Source organism: Lagenorhynchus albirostris, chromosome 3, assembly GCF_949774975.1.
Source record: "Lagenorhynchus albirostris chromosome 3, mLagAlb1.1, whole genome shotgun sequence".
Classification (NCBI taxonomy): domain Eukaryota; kingdom Metazoa; phylum Chordata; class Mammalia; order Artiodactyla; family Delphinidae; genus Lagenorhynchus; species Lagenorhynchus albirostris.
In genome coordinates, this window is record NC_083097.1 from 27,681,515 (window position 1) to 27,708,915 (window position 27,401).

At 42.0% G+C, this 27,401-nt stretch overlaps 1 protein-coding gene across 1 annotated transcript in view; it reads right to left on the minus strand.

The window, feature by feature from the left end:
* Positions 1–27,401, minus strand: part of ADAMTS12 (ADAM metallopeptidase with thrombospondin type 1 motif 12) — a 387,137-nt gene that overhangs the window by 70,186 nt on the left and 289,550 nt on the right. The window contains exons 17-19 of the mRNA XM_060146935.1: positions 17,916–18,042; positions 10,751–10,964; positions 410–1,528 (exon numbers count right to left, since the gene is read on the minus strand). Coding sequence (XP_060002918.1) covers positions 410–1,528; positions 10,751–10,964; positions 17,916–18,042 — 1,460 coding nt within the window. The remainder of the gene's footprint in view (positions 1–409; positions 1,529–10,750; positions 10,965–17,915; positions 18,043–27,401) is intronic.

Consider the following 27,401-nt stretch of genomic DNA (forward strand, 5'->3'; position numbering starts at 1 on the left):
TCCAGTGGTCCCTCTTCACAGCATCATTACAGTTTGTAGCTGGAAAGGACACTGGAGAGGAGCAGTGATCTACACCAGTTCCACTGTTCTGTCGATCAAAAGCAGGCTCAGAGAGACAGACTGAATTCTCCACTGTCACACAGCTGGCTGACTCAGGTCTCCTGATTTAGTTCTAGGTTCTTTTCACTATATCTCACTACATTTTTTCTCCTTCCCTGGATTTTTTTTTCTTTCATTTTTGGAGCTAAGGAGGTGAAGAGGGAGGTGAGTGCATGGACCTGATTGCTTCATTTTTTTTGTACATTAGACTATGTTTTACACAAGTCCATTTTGAAATCTGCACAGGAATGCAACACCCCTAGCTAATTTCCATATAGAATCAGGCCTGGGTAAGAAATAGAACTCTTACCTCGCTCCAGTTTCCAACAGTCCAGTACACAGGGCTGCGGCCCGTGGAGAGCTGCTTGTAATCCGAGGCATTCAGCAAAAACCCTTCAGCAATCAGACTGGTTGCGTCTTCCTCGGTCAGGACTGGTCCGGAACTCTGTGTTAGATTCATGTTGCTTGGAAGTTCTTGGGGGTGATGGTTTACTGGCTTTTCTGAGTATGCTGGCTGGTGGTCTCCTCCCGGAGGGAGTGGAGTGTTAGCTGTCTTTTCAGTGACCATCCCCTCAGCTCTGGGTGCACCATTTTTGAGAGTGGTGGGCCTTTGGCTGGGCACCAGTCCTTCCGACACTGTGCTGAAGGGTGGCCACAGGGATGCCCCTCTAAGATAAGGTGTTGGTGGAGGTCCAAGTGGCATTTCTGTACTTCTTTCCACTGGAGCATCACTTCCAGGTACTCTGATCTGGGTCCATGTCACAGAGTTGTTCTCATCTTTGTTCTCAGGTTGTTCACGGTCTTCCCCTGAGCCACTATGAATCTCCATTTCTGGCTCTTTGGTCAAGGGATTATAAAATGGAGTCACCTGCCATGTCACAGGATTGCTGGGGGTTGACAAATCAGAACCACTCATTGTTGTGACTACAAGGTCTCCCTCTGAGATAGGACCAGTGTCTGGACTGGAAACATTCTCTTCATTTGGCTGGGTACTCAAAGACCAGGAATTGAGGATGGGCTGGGAAGTACTTCCAGTGGAAATGACATAATGGGAGTCCAGTTCAGTTTGGGTTGAACTATTCTGCCACTGTTTCCCATCCAGGTCTCCTTCTTTGGAGGCTGTGGTAGGACCAGGGCTGTGAATCGTCAGAGCACTTGTGCTCATAGGCTCAGGCACTGTGGGCGTAGTCAGCACCCTAGGACTAGGTGTAGTTGGAGGGATGGGCTTGAAGGGGTCAGTTGTTGGTAGCTTTTTCCCATTGGAAATTGTGCCTCTGTTGGGTTTTAGAATTCTCCGGCTAGATGGGCACTGCTGGAGACCACATAGAGCTCGGCTATTGGGTTTCCTTGTCACGTCGCAGGGCTCATTGTGGTTCTTGGCACACGTGACACTGCGAATCCGCACTCCGCCACCACAGGAAACAGAACACTGGGAAAGAGAGACGGCTGTTAGTCTAGTTGGGTGGAAAGATGTGTTGGTTCTCATGCTAAGGTTTATGGCAAATCAGGACAGGCCCAGTAGAAACTGAACTGTGCAGCTAAAATCGTTCTCTATCTTTGTATACGGTTTCTGTGCAATTTTAGTTTCCCATGGAAATATGTATCTCAGGGAGACCACCTAAGGCTCAGGACTAACCATTTACCCTTCACAAACTGAAAATGCAAACCACGAAATAGTAAAACTGAAGTCTCCCTGGGCTATGACTGTTGGATAGTAGATCCACAAAGAGTGCAATGATTTAAACGGATCACCTAATTTTTTTAAAAAGATAGTAATATTATCTTCCCTAGGGTTTGATGCTATTAAATTAATGTAAACTGTTTACGTTTTTTTGGGAATCTATTAATTTAATGATATGAGCCTTCCCCTTTATATCCATATAGCCACATAGCCTCACTCAGGCATCCTAAGCTCCATTTTCTTGCCTGTGTCAGATGGACTCAGATTAAAAACTAGACAATAACATACTCACACATGTATACAGATCCAGGACCTTTTATGAAATTTAAAGATGGGTAGTTAACCAGAGGTGGGGAGATACCATTTCCAAAGAGTTAGGGGAGTCCTGTAGCATGGCGCTGATACACACATGGACGCCGTGGCAGGTCCCCCTCCCTAGTGGTCCCTCCAGGCTCTGTAGGGCACAGGCAGCTAGATTGCCTTCTGGGGAAACCTAACAAGACAGTTATTTCTCAGGATTCATGGTAAAGACTATGTCATCAGTCTTAGCAGCTGCACACCACACATAGTTGCTACCTAACACTAAATTTCTTGATATTTTGAAAAAAATCTGCAGTTTTACCAAACTGCTCCATTTTTAGCCTTCCTTTCCAATGACATTTTAAGTTAACCACCAAATATTGGTTCTTGAACTTGGACTGTCCAGGAGTCTGTGCTGACTGTTTCGCATTCGTCTGTCTTACATCTCTGACCCTAAAGTAGGTTTCTTGAAGATGGGGACTACATAATGTTTCCTGGATTTCAAAGGGCTTCACAGCCATTATTCTGTGTGATACCCTGTGAATATGAGCCCTGCGAGACTTATAGGGCTGTGAGATTTACAAGGCTGTAATTATTATTCCACCTCTTACAAGAGAGGAAGCTGACACCCAGGAACCTGCCTGGAAGGCTGTAAGTCAGTGGCAGAGTAAGAATTAGATTAATTCCATGCCCCTCCCCACCGACCAAAAAAAACCTAGCACAGCACAGCGGAAAGCAGTTTGTCTACTGAATTTACTTATTGACTTAACCAAACTTTTGATTTCTGAAAACTTACCCAAAGGCAGAAACTGTTTCTTATCCATAACTGAATTCCAGGATAGTTCTTGGGATACAATGATCACTTACTACATATTTATTACATGACTGTTCTACTTGGAAAATAATCAGGAATGGGAAAATTCTTCTCCCTGTGAACTTATGCATTTTTCAGCTTGAATTTCTTGCCTTCTCAAGTCCTGTTTTCAATTTCCTTTCTATTGGAAAATAACTTCCCCCTTTATTTTGCTCCAATCCAGCATAATCACTCACTGATGTATGATAGCTCTGTTGAAATCAGCATCTTTGAAAAGCAGGAGAGACACGTGAGCACAGAAGACTGTGCAGCTCAGGGGATGTTCAACTGCAGGTTTGGGGTCAACCAATAAAGCTGTGAGTTTAAGATGTCAACAAACACTCAAATGCCCAGCTCTAAGACTGAACTTCCAAGTTCTGATATAATAATATTAATCTTTGGTGGGAACAGTGCTTCATGGACCAAGAAATGCACACTTATTTCCAACCAAGTGGAGACTACCAGCGAAAGCTCTCAGAGCCCAGCAGTGAGGAAATGGTTTCTTCCAGCACTTTCCATGACTCACTTCATTTTGGAGCCTGGGACAGGCAGGCTGGGGGTATTTATTTTCCTGGTTTACTACAATATTTCTGCTCTTCTTGTGCATGGAGACACTTTATACTCCATCCATTTTAGTCATCCTGAGTCACTTCTCCATTTGTTACATTCTGATCCCATCTCCTAGGGTTTTCAAATCTCTACTTTGTAAAAATGTATCAGTCTAACCAAATAATCCTCCATGTATGTCTGAACATATTTCCACGATGGCAACCTCAGGTAGGCTCTGATCCAGAGGTGATTCATAAATGAGGACCCTGCTAGCACTAACGCCAACTATTCTCAACTGCAGGTGTATTCTGCTTTGGGTTTTCTTTCCAAGAAATGTCAGAGTAGACAAAGCTCATAGTAGGAAATTCTTTGATTTTTCTTTTCTTTCTTTTCATTCCCTTTTTTTTTTGTTTATTTTGATTTGCAATGTCCCTAATACCCACAGACTTTCCTGTACAACTTTACAAGCATTTCTAAAAATCCAAAAATATATGGGTGTGTGCTCTCCCCCCCACATTGAACTATGAAGTAAAAGAGCTATAAAACCTGTAAGAAATAGCTTAAAGCCCTCAAGCCCATGATGAACTCCATGCATGATGCAGGGACTAAGCCTCAGAGCTTCCTCATCTAGAAATTGAAAGTAATACTCATTTTTCAAGGCTGCTGTGAATATTATATAAGAAAACAACCTTAACATAGTACATAATATATAGAAGAAATTGGGAATTGGAAGCTATTATTATCACTGTCATAATATTGGTGCTGATAATAACAATAGTAATAATAATAACAAAGGGCACGGGGGTCCCCAATTTCTACTATCCTTGTGAAACACAGAGTGACGCATGGACCTGTCCTAGGGCATGCTGTGAAGTGAGCAGGTGTCTGAGTAAAGCAGTTGTTGGCGCAAGTCTAGAAGACACCTGTAAAGGCCCATATATCCCATGGGTTTATTGCTGGATTTTCTTTTAGATTCAGGTTTCCTAGGACTAATAGATGGATACGTTTTTTATTTTTAATTTACAAATTACAAGTATTCAATAATCTTATTCACTGTGAACTTGTTCAGCCTAAAAGAATAAAGCAGGAGTAAATAGTCACTCTCTAGGTGGTTGCTTAATTAAAATACATTAACTTTTGATCTTTCAAAACAGAAGATTATTCTAGAACAGAAACGCCAAAGTGGCAGCCTAAGGGCTACATGTGGCCCATTGGCGTGTATTCTTTGGTCTGCTCAACCTCAAAACAAACAAGCAAACAAACAAAATACAAATACCAAATTAGTGGCCAACATTTAAAAATGAGCAGATATCATTTTAAAACTCTTGAAAAAGCAGATGATCTGTAACTATCGCCCCATTCCCAAATGGCAATTCAAAACTTCATGAATGGATACCTGCGTCTGGGAGAGTTTATATGTTTTCCACCTACCATTCATCCCCATCTGCTTTCCTTACTCAGGAGACAAAGAATCTTTCAAATAATCGGTGGATGCCATTCCTTCACATTGGGGCATATTGTGCCCAGTGAGAGAGTCAGTGTTAACTATCTACCAAGTATATTGGGCCTAAAAACTCTGTTGCCTTTTCTCATAGTCACAGCAGAACAAGCAGTGTTGTTGTGCCTTCAGCCATGCTTCTTCCAGTACATCTTCCAACTGTGTTTATCTCCTTAGAAGCTGTCAAACCCTTCAGATGAGATAAATGCAGGACACAAAGCCACACTTAGAACTCATCTCAATGGGTAGTTTCAGGATTCTCAAAACCAATTTCTGCTATGATTACCTTACCCCCTTACCTTATAATTTTGACCCCGGTACCAGGCAAATAGCTTGTCAATCTGTTAATGTCCTCCCTGGGAGTTATCTTTCCCTCATTTGCCATCAATCTTAGATTAAGATCTCTGGGGGGAGCCCGCTGAGAAAGAGGTCTGCTGCTAAATTAGTCAACTCCACCCATCCGAGGTGCACTGTGCAGTGGGGGGGACCCCCAGTTGGCTCAGAGCTGTAGTGCTAAGAGAGTTTATTCAAAACCACAGTTGAGGTTTCTCAGAGAGCTTGGGCTAAAGGGATGAGCAGGGAAACAGCTAATGCTTTGGGCATAAAAACATTTAATGCATAGTCTCAGGAATTTATAAATGAATGATTGGACCTCATACTAAAACCATTTTGAAAGTAAGCTAAAACCCTTAGGTACCTGTTATTGGCTGAATTGTGTCCCCTCCAAACAAGATATACTAGAGTTCTAACTCCTGCTCACCCTCTTCACTCGTACGTCAGAATGTGGTCTTATTTGGAGATGGGGTCTTTACAGAGGTAATCAAGTTAAAATGAGGTCACTAGGTTGGGCCCTAATCCAAACTGCCATTGTCCTCATGGAAAGGGTAAATTTGGATACAGGGACACACATATAAAGACAATGCCACGTGAAGATGAAAGCAGAGATGAAGGTGATGCCTCTACAAGTCAAGAAACACCAAAGATTCTGAGCAAAGCCCTGGGGGTTAGGAGAAAAGCATGGAAAAGATTCTCCCTCACAGCCCTCAGAAGGAGCAAACTCTGCCCACACCTTGATCTTGGACTGCTGGTTGCTGTGAATGAAAAATGTTGCTTGCCATATCAGTAAACAAAGGATGTTGCAGCCGTCAAGCCACTACAGCCACCGATGGTGAGCCCTGAGGGGACTCAGGATGGGGAAGAATAGGATCCTGGCCTGAGATAGCTAAGGTGCACATCAAAGGCATGATTTCAGTGAGCCTAGACTCTTGCATCTTCCCATACATAGAAAAGTGCTAAATTCCTTAACTTTAGATATCTGGTTTTCTTTAATTAACGGTAATCTTTAGATGTTCCAACAACCTGGTCTTTGTCACAAAAACCCCTATATATGTCAATCCCAGTCTCCCAATTTATCCCTCCCCCTTTCCCCCTTGGTAACCATAAGTTTGTTTTCTACATCTGTGACTCTGTTTCTGTTTTGTACAACATCGTAAATCAACTATACTCCAATAAAAATTAAAAGAAACAAACAAACCCTATATATCCTGGCTTGTCCCTTACCTCTTTGGAGCAGTCCCTCAGAGCTATCTGAGAGGCCGTGTCCCAGGCTTAATGCCTCAGTTTTGTCCACCAAATAAAACATAACTCTCGACTTTTAGGTTGTGCATTATTTTTAGTCAACATTACAAAAATGGTGAGACAATACATTTCTACTGCTTAAGATACCCAGTTTGTAGTACTTTGTTATGGCAGCCCTAACAAACGAATACAGTACTCTAGATAATTAAAAACAAATCAGACATGATGTAGAGAAGCAGCATGGCTCCAGATTGGTTTTCTGTGAGTAGCTGTTTCAGACAAGGGTGCTCACATGTGTTTTCCAGGAAACCTGGCAAAGCATGGGCTGCTGACATCTGGCAAGGACTTCTCAGTCCTTGTTGGTTCTTGCAGAGGTCCCATGCTAAAAGAGCAGGCGGTGGAGGCTAAAGCGTCAGGTGTCCAGCCTCACAAGAGTGTCCTGGACCTTGAATGAAACTAGGAAATACTGAGGGTAAGCGACTCAGCGATGTCTCCTCACCTTCCATGCTGTGTCTCCCTTCAGTTTGCAGGAACTCCTATGGCCTTCACATGAATTTTGTTCGCCTGTTGGTTTTGCTTTTCATTTAGCGATAGATAAGCCATTGGCATTTGCTGCAATGCCTTCTGTTTGAAGAGCTAGGAGAGCTTGTTTGTGAAACATTTAATCTATCTGGTCACTTGTGCAAGCCAACACCTGAGTGAACAGCTTTGCACTTAATACGTTCTTAGTAGCTGGGCAAATTAATTGCTTTGTTCATTTGTTTGATTGTGTGCTTTGGTCAGGCACAAAAAGGGTGGATTAAAGATCTTTGCAGACCCTGGGCAGGTCTGCTTTTGGGGGTTCCACCCTACAGCCCATCAAATATATTAAAAACATCTCTAGTTTCAAGTGAAATATAATCTTCTTCTGTAAAAACAATTTGAAAGGCTTCTTATTCTTTTGCTTTTGAAACTAAATATTTGGTGAGGCCAACTCATTTAATTTATGAATGGCTCTCATTTCTCAGCAATCATTAACGCATAGTCTGAAATTCCAGCAAAGTGAGAAAAGCTGATCTACAAATTGTTTCCAAACATAATACATTTTTTATGAACTGAGAGCTGTCAAATTGTTACATTTTGCAGACTTCTGAGATGCTTTATGCCATAGTGTTCAGAGTAAAAGCTCTGCTGCCTGCCTTCAAACCCTAGCTTCAACACTTGGAGGCTGTGCGACCTTGGACAAATTTCTAAATATCTCTAATGCCTCAGTTCCTTCACCAGTAAAATGGGGCTAATCAGGCCATTGTGAGATATTGTGCTAATACCCATAAAGGTGCTTAATATACATACTAAATGTTTGATAATTCTTTGCTTTTAATATGTAATTTAATATTGATTTCTGATTTTGCAGTGTCCTTTGCTTTACTGGAACAATACATTAGTTTTGTTTTTTTTTCCCCCTCAGGTCTCAAACATTTTTGTAGGCCCATGAAAAACTTGCAGGCTCTAAGCCCTGTGCTTACAATGCTCCCCACCTAAAATGGCCCTGAGCTCAGGGAGGGAGTTAGATGAAAATGCAGGGGTCACAAATCAATTCTGTCAGGGGACTTGGGTGCCACTGACTGGACAAGACTTGCAAAATTAGAGTAGCGTGGAAAACAGACCCTTGTCTTCTCGCCTGATAATAAAGTTTCTATTTAGTGAACGCTTACTATTTGCTAGGCACTATGTGAAGGGCTCACGTGGAGTATCATCAAACCTTACAATAACTCTGTCTTTCTAAATGAGTAAAGGCTGGGAGAGGTTTAACACTAGCTCAGTTAGGGCTCGCCAGAGCTGGAAAACCTTGACAGGGAAGGGCAGCTCATGGATTCCCCTCTTCTGCTTTCCACCTTGGTCAGCCCAGGGAGGACAATTCTACAGGATTCTAGGAGCCTCACAGTTCTTGAGTCTTTTGGCCCAGTTATGTGATAGCTTTAGACTCATCCAGAGTGACCCAAATAGCCCAGTACAGACCAAGTGATCAGGTATTGCTGGAACACTACTTTTCATCAATTAATGTTGATCTCAAGACAAAATCCAGACCATAAATACTATGTGTAGCAAGAATCACTATATCATCTCTTAAAAAAGTATCCCAGCATAGAATGTCAAAGACATTCAGCATATTTCAGCAAAGCTCATTAGAGGGCTAATGTGTACAGACATTAGCAAGACAGCAAAGGGAAGAAAGGAAGACCCATTCAATGAATATTTTGATGCTGATTTAACTAAAAGCACCTCTCTTGACAACATCTCTTGAATGAAAGCAGCGGTTCAGCCTCTCTGTGGACGCTGGAAACTGTATTCCATGTCTGCTGCCACTATACTATGCAGTGGCCTCTATTTGGAACAACAGACTTGAGTACTTGTCACATCGTGCCAACTTTTCAGGCCCTTGTTCTCCAGTTAGGCACATCATTTTGCTCCCCAGAAACACAAACACAAGGAAGAGAATCCCTCAGCCAAATGTGAATTGCAGTCCTTTGAAAATACATGAAGATTCTGGGAATTAGTAAAGTCTACATGACAAAAATTATTAACTGCTTTGGATACAGCTAACGCACTTCGGGTAAACAGATTTGATGGACCAGTCACAATACCCCATTCAGCCTTATTTTGACAACACTGTAATTTACGGCAATCGAGGTTGGCAGTGGACTAATAGGTCAGGCCAGCCACAGGCTGTGACTGTACCTTCCAGGAACAGCAGGGGGGTATATTCTGGCCTATTACTGATGTGTGCATATGCATCAGTAACACGCCTGTATTAGGTTGTAGGTATGTTTTCTTTACATGTATACCTTTGTCTTTTCTTTCTTGGGGTCTTAGCTCTCCCATTTGATAAGTTCTTACAATAAAGGGACCATATCTCTTTTATTTTCACCCAGGTGCTCCAGAGAATATTCTGTACAGAATTAGAAACTAAATAAACCTAAACTGTGACTCTGAGCTAATGAAAGAGTTTCGGAAATAAGGTTATCAAAATGGCTGTATTCAAATGAGTGTTTTCCGCTTTCAAATAGTTATCTTCAGAAATGGAACCTTTGCTTATACAAAATTTTGAATTCTTCTTTAGATAATACTTTATAAACTATGAAAAGCAATTGCATTTATTTATAATCAAGTATCACTTTAAACACAAAGGTTTTATCCAAATGGATCAGATTACTCCTTTGTCCATCAGACTTAATTCTAATCAACTTTTTGTGGCATTCTCCTGAATCAAATATTCTCCATTTCTCTGAAGGTGAGTCTAAGAGGAATTCCTAAGACTCTGGTCAATGGTAGCTTTATTGTGGAGACCATGTGGCTTCCCAAGGAAGCTCATAAGAAGTCAGCATCCATGGATAAATTCTGGCCTGTTGGTTTTACAAAATCATTTATTTTCTAGTCATTCCTTAGGTAACTGACTGAAATATGCATAGGGAAGCAGAGCAAGGCCCCTGGCGACTCCAGCACCCTTGGAGAAAGCAGAGGTCTACTTCTACTACAGACTCTGGGAGCACAAGGCCTGATAGTTCCGGGTCCCATGGTGACCCAAAGAAAATTAAAGCCTGGGAGTCTTTCGTGACCTCCTAGCCCATGAATTTCTAATTATATGCAGAGAATTAGATCAGATTAATCTTGGGAAAATGCAACACTATTTGAATTTATGTGGCTAATACTATTACATGTCCTAAACCTTGATCAGGATTGAATAGATGGATGATGTGAGGGGCTTCTCCAAGTGACAAGTAAACTTACTGTCTATCATGCCAAGTAGAGTGACCCACCTTTGGTTTTTTTAGTATGAAGCATAACTACCAGTAAATGTTTGACAAACCAACTCTTGGGGTAGGTGGGGGAGCCCTGATTTGCTACCAATGGTTTAATAATGGGCCAGCAAAAATCCTGAGGGTTTTTCAATTATCTGTCGTGAGTCTGAGCGAGCAAGATCCAGCTCATGCCTGGCGGGTATGTGACCACTGGGCAGGTGAGAGGAAGATCCCGTGAGAACGGAAAACAAGCACGATAGGATACTGGGAGGTGGGAAATGCAGGAAGTAGGCCAGAGGTTATAAACGCTGGCCATCGTGCACTTTTACCCCGGGTCATTCTGGATTAGTTAATAAAGAGGACTGGGTGGGGGGGGCTGACGAAGCAGCCTTCCTTTTGACCCCTGAGCTCACCTGACTCCAGTTGCCCACGGTCCAGTCTGACGGACACAAGATGTCTCTGTTGCAGGAGGTGAGGGTCTTGGGCTTCAGCAGGTGCTGGCAGTCTTGAGCCGGGAGAGCCTGCTGCTCATCAGAGCCCATGGTCTGGATGCACAGCACTGTTCGCTTCTTCTCTCCGTGGGGCCCACATGTCGCCGAACATGCTTCCCACTCCCCTGCCCACCACCTGCAGACACACATGGACATGTCAGAGAAGGTCACTCAGAGGAGACACACATTCAGTTCAGCCACTGGCAAGAAACTGGGAGCAGACGCTCTGATTACAGAACTGGGAGGTCCCTGAAGATGCTCCAGCCCAGCAGAGGGAGCTCTGCGGACAGGGCCACGGCTAGCTTGTTCAATCACAGTTCCGGAAGCCAGCAGACTACTTGGCATAAGTAGATGCTAAGTAATAATGTCTGTAAATGGAAAAAAGAAAAAAAAAAAAATCCCTCTCTTTTCAGTCAAGAAAACTGAGGTCCAGTTTTCTGTTGTGCAACCTCAGGAAAGTTTAGGCCTTACTCTCCACATCTGTTAAATGGATGTAACGACACTGACTTTAGATGAGTGATGTGGATGCAACGAAACAGCAGTTTATGTACAGTGCATAGTACAGAGTCTGACATAATACAAACTCAGTCATTTGTAATTATTGTTATTTGGACTTCTGCTTTTGACTAAAAGAATCCAATCAGAATCTAAGTCTCCTGGCTCCTAATTGAATGTTTTTCTATTTCAGTGTGAAACAGGTACTTAAACACTTACTAATTTTCTACTATTTAGGAGATGATCAATCAGGGGCATGGCCTTCATTGACACCCCTCCCCCATCTCCTTCAGTCTACCTGTTAACATTCTCACTGGTCCCTGTAATAAGAAAGGAGTAGAAAAACAAGAAACTTATGAAATAATTTCGTTTTTTGTCAGCTGTTCTTGATGAGTTGAATAGTTGAGACTGTTGGCTAAATTAATATTCTGGATTCTCCATGGAAAAATGAAGATGTGTGCGCTTCCTCTACCTGTTATCATGGAAGACTGGCTCAAGATTCTGGGATGTGGGCCCAGTGGTTTCACAGAAGTTGCTTTTGAAAGTGGCGAGGAGCCCTTTTCGGAGTCCCCTCTTTTCTTCCTTCCCCATCATTGTGCAAATCTTCCTTAACACAAAATACAGAACAGGTGTCTTGACCCAGTGTGGTTTGGGTCCACCGTTGCTATAGACGTATGGTCTGCTTATTCATCCCTCTATGCAGGAATAAAATGGAATATTTGTTTTTCATGGGAAAACAGTACAGCATGTGAATTCCTTCATTCCTGATTTTAAGGAAACCTTCTGACCTTGAGAGAGTATTGAATTTTGAAGAAGATTAAACTTTGTGCTATTACTTATGTTTACAAAATATTGGATTTATTTAGGTAGAACTTCTTTGATTCTTATACTTTTTTTTTTTTTTTTTTGCAGTACGCAGGCCTCTCACTGTTGTGGGCTCTCCCGTTGCAGAGCACAGGCTCCGGACACGCAGGCTCAGTGGCCATGGCTCACCGGCCCAGCCGCTCCGCGGCATGTGGGATCATCCCGGACCAGGACACGAACCCGCGTCCCCTGCATTGGCAGGCGGACTCTCAACCACTGCGCCACCAGGGAAGCCCTGATTCTTATACTTTTAATCTCTGGTTAAAAATATTAGAAGAAAGCTCTTCCTCAAGTCTGTTATACTCTTCAGTTAATAAGTAAGATTACTTATTTATTCTTTGGTGTTTAACATCTGGACATCTGGTGTGGATAAAGAGCTAATATTGGAACCATATGGTATGACACCAAATAAATGCCCACTCTATTATTCTAATTACTCTGTCCTACCTCTGACATTTCTAAGGGAGGCCAGACACACTATCGAATAGATCAAATGTCATTCTGGAAGGGCCTTAATGTGAGCTGACTGAAAGTCTAATTTATCTAGTTACTTGCTACAAGGCTTTCTGCTATGTCACCACAAGGTGATAACAGACTTCCTTGTTTCTCTTTCTGAAATTTCCTCCACAGTCTCCTGGGGACATCTTGCATACGTTTGTCCCTAGTTTAAAGTGAAACCCATCCTCTTTATTTTCCAGGCCCAGGACTCAGGAGCTATTGCCAAATTGTTCTCTGTTGTCCATCTCATTGCTTTCAGTGTCTGTCATAACCACACCTCTTCTAGGAGATTTATAACAGAAGACTGTTTACATGCTCTGAGTGATTGGTGAGAAGGACAATATAACACACAAAGAACTCAGCAGGACAAAATGCCAAGAGCACCCATTTATTCACCCCCAATAAGACAACCTTTCTGGTTTCATCAGCATAGAATCAAGAACAACTTAATATGACATCTTCCATTTTTGCCATTGATTTTTCTCTTGCCCAAAAGTCCATGACACCTATCAAATCTAACGTACAATTGGATAATTGATCATGCATTGTCTTGGATTGTTCGTTAGTCCCTATAATTAGTCAATCTTATCATTCCAGTTACTTTGTAAAAGCCCTAAGGACTGGGGCTCTATCAGTGATTCTCACTGTACAATCACCTGGAGAGCTTTAAAAAAGTTATCAGTGTTCAGGCCCCATTGCTATATTGGATGGCCAGAATCTCTTGGGCATAGGGCCAAGGTATCAGTGTTTTTTAAGAGTTCTTCGATGACTTTCATATGAAGTCAGGATTAGAAACCACTGGTGTTATGATACCAAATAAATGGATTTGATTGTTTATCTTTAAATTTTCCTACCCAAAAAAATGGACACTGTGGTTTTAGTATGAATTATGTGTAACACAGAAGTGTGTGTGTGTGTGTGTGTGTGTGTCGAGACCCCCAAAGAACCTGTAGTTGCCCTGGAAAACTTTACTATAGTTTGGAAATCAAGTACAAAGATCTGTGTCTTCTACCCGCACCCATGCCAGTGCTTGCTCAGGAAGCTCTGACTACCAATAAACCAATAAGTTACAAAAATGAACTCTTCCTAACCCTCACTACTCAGAAAACTGAAAGTCCTAATCTGAATTTGTTAAACTCTTGCTCAGAATAGTAATTTGCTTAAAAATATCAATTTTTATAATTACTATCTTTGTACTAATCTTTTCCCTAATAGCATTTATGTACATCCCCAAATCCAATTCAGTTGGCATTCCACATTCCAACATAACAATCGCTATTACAATATAGGCACTATTGTTTCCTTGATCTTTAAACACAGTGCATCCACATTCTCACCGTATCCTGTTCATTCCACCTCATTTTCTCTAGCTTTCTTGTTGTCTCCCATGCACACCATGCTCATTCCTCTCCCACCTCTCATAGACTTTTCCCAGTCTCAGTGACCCCTTTCCTTTCATTTAGATGGGTGGTTCTCAACCAATGGAGATTCCCACAGCCACCTCCCCACGGGACATTTGGGAATGTCTGAAGACATTTTTGGTTGTCACAAATGAGGGTGGAGGTGTGCTCTTGGCATCTAGAGGGCAGAGAACAGGGATGCTGCAAAATATCCTACAATGCACAGGACACCCCCCACGGCAAAGAATTATCCAGCCCAGAGTGGCTCTAGTGCTGAGGCTGAGAAACCTGGTGCTTCTATGACTTGGTGGAAGGATTGCCTCTGCTCTCCCCCTGCTTTTACATTATGCTTACATTATGCTGCCTGGGTTAGTTTCCTAGGGCTGCTGTAACAGATCACCACCAACCTGGTGGCTGAAAACAACAGAAATCTAGTTTCTTATAGTTCTGGAGGCCAGACATCCAAGTCAGTATTACGGGGATGAAGTCAAGGTTTTGGCAGGGCTGTACTCCCTTCGAAGGCTCTAGGGAAGATCCATTCCTTGTCTCTTTTCAATCTCTGTTGGCCGCCAGCACTCCCTGGCTTGTGGCCCATCACTCCAATCTTTAGGCCAGTGTCTTCAAATCTTTCTGCTCCAACTTCATATTGTTTCTCATCTGTGTGTGTGTGTGTGTGTGTGTGTGTGAGTGAGAGAGAGAGAGAGAGAGAGAGAGAGAGAGAGAGAGAGAGGGAAATTTCCCTCTGACTCTCCTATAAGGACACTGTGATGGAATTTAGGGCCCAAGTGGGTAATCCAGCATAATCTCATTTCAAGACCCTTTAACTTAATCACACATGCAAAGACCCTTTTTCTAAATAAGGTAGCACTTGCAGGTTCTAGGGACCAGGATGTGGATATCTTGGGGGCTACTTTTTGGCCACCGTATGACTACACTCAGGGCCAACTTCAAGTCCCCAGAGCTCAGCCTGTATCATTTAAGAATTCCTCTATCAAGACTCCTCCTCTGTGTCTACCAGGCTTCAGCCTCAGCTCATCTCTTGTCTGCCAGCCTTTGGACTCTTGCCCCAGTATCTGTCTCCTTCTAGCCCTGGTTGTATCTTTTTTTTTTTTTAAATAAATTTATTTATTTATTTATTTTTGGCTGCATTGGGTCTTCACTGTTGTGCGTGGGCTTTCTCCAGTTGCAGCGAACGGGGGCTACTCTTCGTTGCAGTGCATGGGCTTCTCATTGTGGTGGATTCTCTTGCTGCGGAGCATGGGCTCTAGGCACATGGGCTTCAGCAGTTGTGGCGCAAGGGCTTAGTTGCTCCGCAGCATGGGGGATCTTCCTGGACCAGGGCTCGAACCTGTGTACCCTGCATTGGCAGGCGGCTTCTTAACCACTGCGCCACCAGGGAAGTCCCTAGCACTGGTTGTATCTTATTATAGAGTCACCTTCAACTAGAAAGTTCTGTAATTAGAGTGCAGAGGTACGTAAAGATAACCACCCTATGGCAACTGAATTCTGAAAATAGTGAAGCCAAGATTTTAGCTACAGGTGAATAAGAAAATGTCAGATACCGATTGATGTCTCTTCTAAAATAGAGAGCTGCTACAATCTTCAATCCAGTCTTCTTTGACCATGTTGCTTTTATGGACACGGCTAATATCCCCAGCTCTACCTTGGTCCCAGCTGGTTAGTGCCCACATCAAAACCTTCTGGTGCCCACCAGGCCTAGCAGAGTGCTTGCTTCTCCTCAGACACAGACTGAGTAGGGGGTGAGGTGCATGCCTCTTTGAGGAGCCTGCTCTATTTCGACCTGCTGCAGGCTTAGAGCTAGTTAGCCTTGAATATTTGGAGCTCTGCCTGGAACCAGGTATCCAGACACATATCTCTTATTTTTTTTTTTTTTTGCTTTATGCGGGCCTCTCACTGTTGTGGCCTCTCCCGTTGCGGAGCACAGGCTCCGGACGCACAGGCTCAGCGGCCATGGCTCACGGGCCCAGCCGCTCCGCGGCATGTGGGATCTTCCCGGACCGGGGCACGGACCCATGTCCCCTGCATCGGCAGGCGGACTCTCAACCACTGCGCCACCAGGGAAGCCCCATATCTCTTATTATATCACAATATCACAGTGCTCAGTAAATGGTAACTGTTACATGGTTATTATCACTGTCGTATCTCTCATAGAAAATAATGAATGCTGAACAAATATTTGCTGGTAATATTAAGGCCCAGGCAGACTAAGTGAAATAATAAAAATGAGAACCTGAACCCCAGGGATAAAATTAGCTTCAAGAAATAAACAGCTGTGGTTTTAAAAAGGTAGCCACTCACCAGGGAGGGTGGCTTTGAAAAATGAGGTGAGAATCCCAGGTGTGTATGTACTGGTAGTCAGCTAGTGAGGGCAAAAGGAAGTGACATGACAGTCGTTAACTCTGAGGGAGAATAAGTATGCTGGAAGCCCATAAGCTCTGAGGCGTGATAGGCTACTGATTAGATAAGGCTAGCGACAGGAAACGTTCCTCTTTCCTGGCTCGTTCTTCCCTAAGAAGGATTTATAGAAACTGCAATTACATACAAAACCTAGAGGGGCCAAATCCTGTGCTCAAGTCCCTAGTTCTTCCCAGCAAGAGAGTTACAGGGAAGAGCAGCAGCTCTGTCCTGCCTCAGTGGAGGTGGGGTCCAGCTCTGGACTTCACAGCCCACTTTGTACCTGGAAGAAACCACAGAACTGGATAGAGAATCAACCTGACTCTGAGATGAGAACTGCCTGGCCTCTGGGACCTCGCTGTTCGGGCCTATAAGAGACTGACACTGTTTGACTTAACTGACTTGTCTAGACACTTCTTTTTGACCTAGTTCTCTGGCATTTATCCCATTCTTCCAGCTCTTCTTTAGAATTCAGCCTGTCACTTGGTAGATTGATTATGCCAACTGGCTCCCTCCTGTTAAACTAAACTCTTCTTAATATGTCTTCTTGGGACTGGAATGAATGCCTGATGGAATCTGCAACCGAACTACATCCTGTTTAAGGACAAGAGAGAATGAAGACACTCCCCAGAATTAATTCTTTCTTTCCTTTCCTCTCTCTTTCCTTTCTCTCTCTCTCTCTCTCTTTCTTCCTCTTCCCCAGATAACATCCCAGCTACCTTCTAGAATCTTGAACCAATACGATTAGGAGCAAGTGAATACCTGTATAACAGTGGTTCTCAACCAAGGGTGATTGTGCCCCCAGGAGACATTTAGCAAAAAACGTTTGGAGACATTTATGGTTGTCACAACCTGGGTGGGGAAGATGGAGTGCTACAAACATCTAAATAGACACAGGCCAGGGATGTTGCTAAACATTCTGCAATGCACAGGACAGCCCCCTACAACAAAGAATTATCCAGCCCCAAATGCAGCAGTGCTGAGGTGGAGAAAGCCTGGTCTGTAAGTCCACTCTTCCAGGCAGCGACCTGAATGTGTCAGCATGTTATCTAGAAGCTTCTGTTGCACTGGTTGGTAAGTGCTCTTGGAAGAGCCAAGCCCAATTAGCTAAAGAATTTTTGGATGATTTACGTACCATTCTCTTCAACAGCGCTTTGGGACTTAAGTCTTACCAAATAATTAAACACAGATCACACAAGCTTTGTAAGAAGTACTGCTCTCTGGGGAGAAAATGTCCCCTTCACAGCTTGTCACAGGTTCCAACAGCATAGCCACAGGAACCTGTGACAGCTTTCCCATAATTATTCTAATAACAAAGCCACACAGCCCCCTTGCAGCACGGAGCCCTGGATTACTGTTAAACCAGCCACCACTGCAGGTAGACACACAGCTCTCCAGCTGTTACCGACGCTTACCTGGGTGGACAATCCTTTTCACGACACTTCTTCTGTCTCCCATTGGGTTGTGTTTCTGGGTCACAGAACGTAGCTTTCACCATCCCGCGACCCTTCTTCACGCAATGGGCAGTCTGGCGGCGTATACCTGGGGGTAGGGCAGAACGGTTCACACATATTAATTCTCAGTGTCAGGTGAGGCCCCTGGTCATGCCTACAGCTGACGGGAAGGTTGTCCATAAAGTATTTGGTTTTAACATAGGGGTGAGGAATGGGGACCTCTTATTCTCTCTACTCATGCTGCAGGAGGCAATGGGTGGAAAAGATCTTGCTTAGGAAGGACCACGGATAATATAGGCAGATTAATATATAGTCTAATATAAAGATTACAATCTAGCTGTGGAGACAAGACTAACACACATATGCCAAAAAAAAAAAAAACAGAAAAAAAACAAGGTGAGATTTATATAGTGAAAGCAGATACCATCACCAGTTGTTATAACACAATCATACATTACTATTTTAATGAAGGAATGGAGGAGTTGGGAGCTTTATATTAGTTGTTTATAAACTCTGAAAGACAGGAATCAAATTCAAAATAATGTTGTGAAGTTTGAGAGGTGATGTTTTTTAAAGTAGAGGGTTTTGATAGCAGGGATTGATAATACTGCTGCTTTCTGAAATCGGGTTGGTAAGTAAGTAAGTAAGAGAAGCACATGGGAATGACCAGGTCCACAGGAAAGAAAAGCACATGTGTGGGCTGGATGTGACTTTGGATATATAACAATAGTTAACACATGTGGTGCTTGCCTTGCCCAGGGCACTATTCAAAATTGTGTATGTGTGTGTGTGACTACCTATATATGTCCCAAATATATATACATATGTAAGTGTGTGTGTGTGTGTGTGTAATGTAGTACCTATTATCCACCATGATATATAATGACTGAAACCTCACAACGACTCAATGAAGTCAACACTGTCATTACTGCTATTAGATGAGGAAACGGAGGCACAATGAAGTCACATAGGTTGAGAAGGGAAAACAAAGGACCAGTGGCTTTGCTAGCAGCTAGGATATCATTAGCAAGAGAACGCAGAGGAGTGGGCAGAACCCCACGGACTAGGAGGTAAAGGGCAGTGGGAAAGAGAGTCATCAGCTCTCTGGAGAGGGCTAATGCTTCTTTCCATGAGAAATGTGCAAGTCTGGGTGAGAAGACTGAGGACGGAGGCCCTGGGGATGGAGCCATCAGTCTGCACGGAGGGGAGCGCCCTGAGCTCTCAGGGCATCCAGGCCTCGAGTAGGCTCACTGGTGAAGCCCAGAATTGGAAAGGTCACAAGTGCACCAATAAGCTAGTCACCTCCTCACCTTAGCGCCCATGACCTGGAGGGGCTTCCCCACAACCACAAGGCTGGCGGGACCCGAACTGGGGCGGCTCCCCTACCACCTACTGCCTCACACTCCCTCACGCGGACTCCTCCAGTCTCCCGGGCTGGCTGCATACTCAGGTGCCAGACACTGCATCTTGCCATTTAAAAATGTCAGAGGGAGTTGCAGAACAGTAAGTGAAGCCTTTAAAATAAATCAACAATATTTTACTGTTAAATTAATGTTATTTTATTCTTGTGAAGAGATAGGTAACCTTTCCACCACTCAGGCTTTCTCAACTGATAGACTACGTGTTCTTTTTCTTTTGTCATATAAATAAAGCACTACGAACAGTTGGAAGCAACATTATGAAAGAAACTTTCATGGCACAATGAGTGAGTCATTGTCTGGAAAGACATGAACACCTACAGAGAAGTCTTAGACAATATGAGTGGAGTGGAGACCAAAATGGTTGAAGCCAGAAAAGCTGACGTGTATGTGCCATCATAGAAGAGAAAAAAGAAAAAGCTCAGCTCTTAGACGTTTCATTAGAACTTTGGGTAGTTTGGCAAATGCTTGATGTCAAAAATAAAAGGCAACTGTCAGTTGACTCTCAGAGATTGGAAACATGCCCCAAAAGCCTTGTTTTTGCGCACGGATAGCAAAGATAAGCATACTCAGGGCTTGACTCCAGAAGTAGTAGGAGGGCACAGAACATTATAAAAAGTCTCCGCCAGGAAGTTAATAACATTTCATGGGTCGATCTGCTGGACCAGCAGCCAGATGAACGGATGGACGGGCCAGGCAGATGCTGCCAAGTGCACGGAGGAAAATTAATAGCAACGAGTCAGGGTTTTTCTGTTGGGACTAACGGTCGTGGTGACCACTAATCTTCTATTCTTCTAGCTTTTGAGTTCTCACTTGACACATACGAAGCTAAGCCCAAACCCTCCATTGAGGGGCTCCAGCTCAGAAGATTGATTTCTCCCGTGTTATAGGAACACAATACCTGGCCAGGTGCTTCTGCCTCTACTTTGATGCTTGTGGGTTCATTTGGTAAAATTTAATGCCTTATCAAATTCTGGTTAAATAAATAAAATCCAAGGGTCCTGGGTTCTAGTGTCTACTTTTCCTTCTACCCAGTCACTTGGCTAAATGCAGGAAAATGAGAATAATGACATTCAGACTGGTTAAGGGCAGGATGCTGAGCTAGTTGATTTCTGGGAGTGTTTTCCACATTTAAAAATCTATAATCCATGAAGGGAAGATAAAGTTTAATCATTGAAAACACTGGCTAATAAGAGGATTCTGGTTAATGTAATTTTACCATTAACTTGGAATAGTTTGTTGCAACTATTGTCAGAAAGTTTCAAAATTATTAGTTCATACTGCCTTAGTAAATGTGAATATGACAAGTTGTATTTTCCAAAGATGGCTGCAACAATAATCTCTCATCTGGCATGCTCTTCTACAACGTGACCATGATATCACTCCATCATGACACGGAGTCTAGTTACCCTGGCCTGGGACTGAATGCAGAAATGAAGTTGTGTGAATTCAGAGGCTAGGTCATAAAAGACCATGCAGCTTCTATCTGATTCTTTTGGATCTGTCACTCTCAGGAGCCTCTGCTGCCATGGGGTAAGAAGCCTACACCCTTGGAGAGGCCAGGTGTAGGTGCTCCAGTTGACAGTCCCCAGTGAGCCATCCAGCCCAGGTGCCAGTCATCTGAGCACAGAAGCCTACAGATGACTCCAGCTCCCAGGCATCTGAGTCATTCTTAGCCATCTAGGTCTTCCTAGGTGAGATGCCAAACATTGTGAAGCTAAGACACACCATCCCCATTGCATCCTGTCTAAATTTCTGACCAGGAGCATAGTAAAATGATGGCTGTTTTACTGTACTAAATTTAGGTTGATATGTTATATAGCAGTAGTAAGTGGAACAGTACTCAATAAATGCTAGCTTTCTTCCTTTCTCAAGACAAGACCCAGAGCTACCATCCAGCTTGGCTTGCTAGGATACTAACCACTACTGATTTTATTGACTTTTCATTTCATCTTCTCCTGTGTTACACTTTTTCTGTTTCCATTCCAGATCCCTTCTGCAGCTGCTCGGAACCCTGGGAAGCTGATGCTATAGATTGCTGTGGCTTCCAGTTGGATTTGGCGAATGGAGGTGCTGTCTCTTAGGATAACTGCTCCTTCTTTTACTTCTTCAGGCCTAGGATGGTAGCCTTGTTCCCCCAATCCTCTACTATTAATGGACAGAGGTAACGAATCATCTTTCTTGGTTTCTCTAAGTCCAACCCACACCTTTGAAAGTAGTCAAGGTATTCTGTCTGGGTGTGCAGGGCACCCTGACTGATGATGTCTCCTTTGTAGTAAAAAAAAATCAAACCATCAGTCTTGAGTGGCATAGTCATTAATTAACTCTGTAAACCAACTGCTGGAATAACAGAATCTTTCTTTGATATAGCATATTGTAATACCTCTTGTGGAGGGGGTTAGAATGAGGTCATCCTATTAAGAGCAGTGATCATGATGTAACACTGCAAATGCAGTAAGTAGAAGAGCTTAAGGCTGAATCTGTATGACCTTGAAGTTTCCCTGGTATTCAAAAAAGACAAATGATATTGGTTTTTAATCTGGCTTTGCCTTTGGCCCCTTTCTCTTACACATTGAACACAGCCCCCAAAGAAATTCTAGTTAATTAAGGATGCCAATCAATATATTGGCCCAGAACTAAGTTAGCTGCTTATCTAGAAGTATTTAATTGAAAAGGGCATTAAGTGGAAATCAATCACATTCTAAAATATATGACAATCAAATTCAAAATGTTATTTATAGAGGATTCTGAGTTGTTTTCTCCACATAGCAATGAGAGTGTCACCATGCACCTGTAAATATTTGGTAAATCTTATTAGATACTAGCAGTGAGAGATCAGTTAAGACCTTCTACTTTTTAAGAATTATCTTCAGGAATTAATCACCAATGCCTAAGAATTTAATCAACCATGGCTGTGTAGTGAAGCCACCATTAAAATACAAAAGGAGGGGTTTCAGAGAGCTTCCAAGTTGGTGAAGCAGAATGCCTCCACGTGCCACCGTGCTGGGCTCCAAACTCCAAGAGGATTGAAGTTTCTTTGTTCTCAACCTAATGCTATGAATCTCTTCATCCGGCTATTGGTACCTGTGCTTTAAAATCCTCGGTAATAAACCACTCATCTGCCGTGTGGCTAACAGGGTCTTGGCACTCTGGCCGGGTGTCAGGCCTGTGCCTCTGAAGTGGGAGAGCCAAGTTCAGGACACTGGTCCACCAGAGACCTCCCAGCTCCACATAGTATCAAACGGCAGAAGCTCTCCCAGAGATCTCCATCTCAGTGCTAAGACCTAGCTCCACTCAACAACAAGCAAGCTACAGTGCTAGACACCCTATGCCAAACAACTAGCAAGATAGGAACACAACCCTACCAATTATCAGAGAAGCTGCCTAAAATCACAATATGGTCACAGACACCCTAAAACACACCACAAGATGTGGTCCTGCCCACAAGAAAGACAAGGTCCAGCCTCACCCACCAGAACACAGGCACTAGTCCCCTCCACCAGGAAGCCTACACAACCCACTGAATCAACCTTTGCCACTGGGGGCAGACACCAAAAACAATGGGAAGTATGAACATGCAGAATGCGAAAAGGAGACCCCAAACACAGTAAGTTAGGCAAAATGAGAAGACAGAGAAACACACAGCAGATGAAGGAGCATGGTAAAAACCCACCAGACCAAACAAATGAAGAAGAAATAGGCAGACTACCTGAAAAAGAATTCAGAATAATGATAGTATAGATGATCCAAAATCTTGGAAACAGAATGGAGAAAGTACAAGAAATGTTTAACAAGGACCCAGAAAAACTAAAGAGCAAACAAACAATGATGAACAACACAATAAATGAAATTAAAAATTCTCTAGAAGGAATCAAGAGCAGAATAACTGAGGCAGAAGAACGGATAAATGACCTGGAAGATAAAAGAGTGGAAATAACTATTACAGAGCAGAATAAAGAAAAAAGAGTGAAAAGAATTGAGGACAGTCTTTGAGACCTCTGGGACAACATTAAATGGAAAAACATTTGAATTACAGGGGTCCCAGAAGAAGAAGAGAAAAAGAAAGGGACTGAGAAAATATTTGAAGAGATCATAGTTGAAAACTTCCCTAATATGGGAAAGAAAATAGTCAATCAAGTCCAGGAAGTGCAGAGAATCCATACAGGATAAATCCAAGGAGAAACATGCTGAGACACATATTAATCAAACTATCAAAAATTAAATACAAAGAAAAAATATTAAAATTAACAAGGGAAAAACAACAAATAACATAAAAAGGAATCCCCATAAGGTTAACAGCTTATCATTTAGCAGAAACTCTGCAAGCCAGAAGGGAGTGGCAAGACATATTTAAAGTGATGAAACGGAAAAACGTACAACCAAGATTACTCTACCCAGCAAGGATCTCATTCAGATTTGACAGAGAAATTGAAACCTTTACAGACAAGCAAAAGCTGAGAGAATTCAACAAACCAGCTTTACAACAAATGCTAAAGGAACTTCTCTAGGCAGGAAACACAACGAAGGAAAAGACCTACAATAACAAACACAAAACAATTAAGAAAATGGTAATAGGAACATACATATCAATAATTACCTAAATGTAAATGGACTAAATGCTCCCACCAAAAGACATAGGCTGGCTGAATGGATACAAAAACATGACCCATATATATACTATCTACAAGAGACCCACTTCAGACCTAGGGACACATACAGACTGAAAGCGAGGGGATGTAAAAAGATATTCCATGCAAATGGAAATCAAAAGAAAGCTGGAGTAGCAATTCTCATATCAGGCACAATAGACTTTAAAATAAAGACTATTACAAGAGACAAAGAAGGACACTACATAATGATCACGGGATCAATTCAAGAAGAAAATATAACAACTGTAAATATTTATGTACCCAACATAGGAGCACCTGAATACATAAGGTAAACACTAACAGCTATAAAAGGGGATATCAACAGTAACACATGCATGGTAGGGGAATTTAACACCCCACTTTCGCCAATGGAGAGATCATCCAAAATGAAAATAAATAAGGAAACACAAGCTTTAAATGATACATTAAATAAGATGGACTTAATTGATATTTATAGGACATTCCACCCAAAAACAACAGAATACACAATTTCTCAAGTGCTCATGGAACATTCTCCAGGATAGATCATATCTTGGGTCACAAATCAAGCTTTGGTAAATTTAAGAAAACTGAAATTGTATCAGGTATCTTTTCCGACCACAATGCTATGAGACTAGATATCAATTACAGGAAAAAATCTGTAAAAAATACAAACACATGGAGGCTAAACAACACATTACTTAATAACCAAGAGATAACTGAAGAAACCACAGAGGAAAACAAAAAATACCTAGAAACAAATGAAAATGAAAACATGATGACCCAAAACCTATGGGATGCAGCAAAAGCTGTTCTAAGAGGGAAGTTTATAGCAATACAATCCTACCTCAAGAAACAAGAAACATCTCAAATAAACAACCTAACCTTACACCTAGAGCAATTAGAGAAAGAAGAATAAAAAAACCCCAAAGTTACCAGAAGGAAAGAAATCATAAAGATCAGATCAGAAATAAATGAAAAAGAAATGAAGGAAACAATAGCAAAGACCAATAAAACTAAAAGCTGGTCCTTTGAGAAGATAAACAAAATTGATAAACCATTAGCCAGACTCATCAAGAAAAAAAGGGAAAAGACTCAAATCAATAGAATTACAAATGAAAAAGGAGAAGTAACAACTGACACTGCAGAAATAGAAAGGATCATGAGAGATTACTACAAACAACTATATGCCAATAAAATGGACAACCTGGAAGAAATGGACAAATACTTAGAAAAGCATAACCTTCCAAGACTGAACCAGGAAGAAACAGAAAATATAAACAGACCAATCACAAGCACTGTAATTGAAACTGTGATTAAAAATCTTCCAACAAACAAAAGCCCAGGACCAGATGGCTTCACAGGCGAATTCTATCAAACATTTAGAGAAGAGCTAACACCTATCCTTTTCAAACTCTTCCAAAATATAGCAGAGGGAGGAACACTCCCAAATTCCTTCTACGAGGCCACCGTCACCATGATACCAAAACCAAACAAAGATATCACAAGAAAGAAAACTACAGGCCAATATCTCTGATGAACATAAATGCAAAAATCCTCAATAAAATACCAGCAAACAGAATCCAACAGCACATTAAAAGGATCATACACCATGATCAAGTGGGGTTTATCCCAGGAATGCAAGGATTCTTCAATATACGAAAATCAATCAATATGAAAAACTATATTAACAAATTGAAGGAGAAAAACCATATGATCGTCTCAATAGATGCAGAAAAAGCTTTCGACAAAATTCAACACCCATTTATGTTAAATACCCTCCAGAAAGTAGGCATAGAGGGAACTTACCTCAACACAATAAAGGCCATATACAACAAACCCATAGCCAACATCATTCCCAATGGTGAAAATGAACCTATTTCCTCTAAGATCAGGAACAAGACAAGGTTGTCCACTCTCACCACTATTATTCAACATAGCTTTGGAAGTTTTAGCCACAGCAGTCAGAAAAGAAAAAGAAATAAAAGGAATCCAAATTGGAAAAGAAGAAATAAAGCTGTCACTGTTTGCAGATGACATAATACTATACATAAAGAATCCTGGGCTTCCCTGGTGGCACTGTAGTTGAGAGTCTGCCTGCTGATGCAGGGGACGCGGGTTCGTGCCCCGGTCCAGGAAGATCCCACATGCCGTGAATCGGCTGGGCCCATGAGCCATGGCCACTGAGCCTGCGCGTCCGGAGCCTGTGCTCTGCAACGGGAGAGGCCACAGCAGTGAGAGGCCCGCGTACCGCAAAAAAAAAAAAAAAAAAAGAATCGTAAAGATGCTACCAGAAAACTACTAGAGCTAATCAATGAATTTGGTAAAGTAGCAGGAGACAAAAATTAATTCACAGAAATCTCTTGCATCCCTATACACTACTGATGAAAAATCTGAAAGAGAAATTAAGGAAACACTCCCATTTATCACTGCAACAAAAAGAATAAAATACTTAGGAATAAACCTACCTAAGGAGACAAAAGACCTGTATGCAGAAAACTATTAGACACTGATGAAAGAAATTAAAGATGATACAAACAGATGGAGAGATATACCATGTTCTTGGATTGGAAGAATCAATATTGTGAAAATGACTATACTACCCAAAGCAATCTATGGATTCAATGTAATCCCTATCAAATGACCAATGACATTTTTCAGAGAACAGAACAAAAAATTTCACAATTTATATGGAGACACAAAAGACCCCGAATAGCAAAGCAATCTTGAGAAAGAAAAACTAAGCTGCAGAAATCAGGCTCCCGAACTTCAGACTATACTACAAAGCTACAGTAGTGAAGATAGTAGGGTACTGGCCCCAAAACAGAAATATAGATCAATGGAACAGGATAGAAAGCCCAGAGATAAACGCACGCTATATGGTCACCTTATTTTTTATAAAGGAGGCAAGAATATACAATGGAGAAAAGACAGCCTCTTCAATAAGTGGTGCTGCAAAAACTGGACAGCTACATATAAAAGAATGAAATTAGAACACTCCCTAACACCATACACAAAAATAAACTCTAAATGGATTAAAGACCTAAATGAAGGCCAGACCCTATAAAACTCTTAGAGGAAAACATAGGCAGAACACTCTATGACATAAATCACAGCAAGTTCCTTTTTGACTCACCTCCTAGAGAAATGGAAATAAAAACAAAAATAAACAAATGGGACCTAATGAAACTCCAAAGCTTTTGCACAGCAAAGGAAACCATAAACAAGACAAAAAGACAGCCCTCAGAATGGGAGAAAATATTTGCAAATGTAGCAACTGACAAAGGATTAATTTCCAAAATTTACAAGCAGTTCATGCAGCTCAATATCAAGAAAACTAACAACCTAATCCAAAAATGGGCAGAAGACCAAAATAGACATTTCTCCAAAGAAGATATACA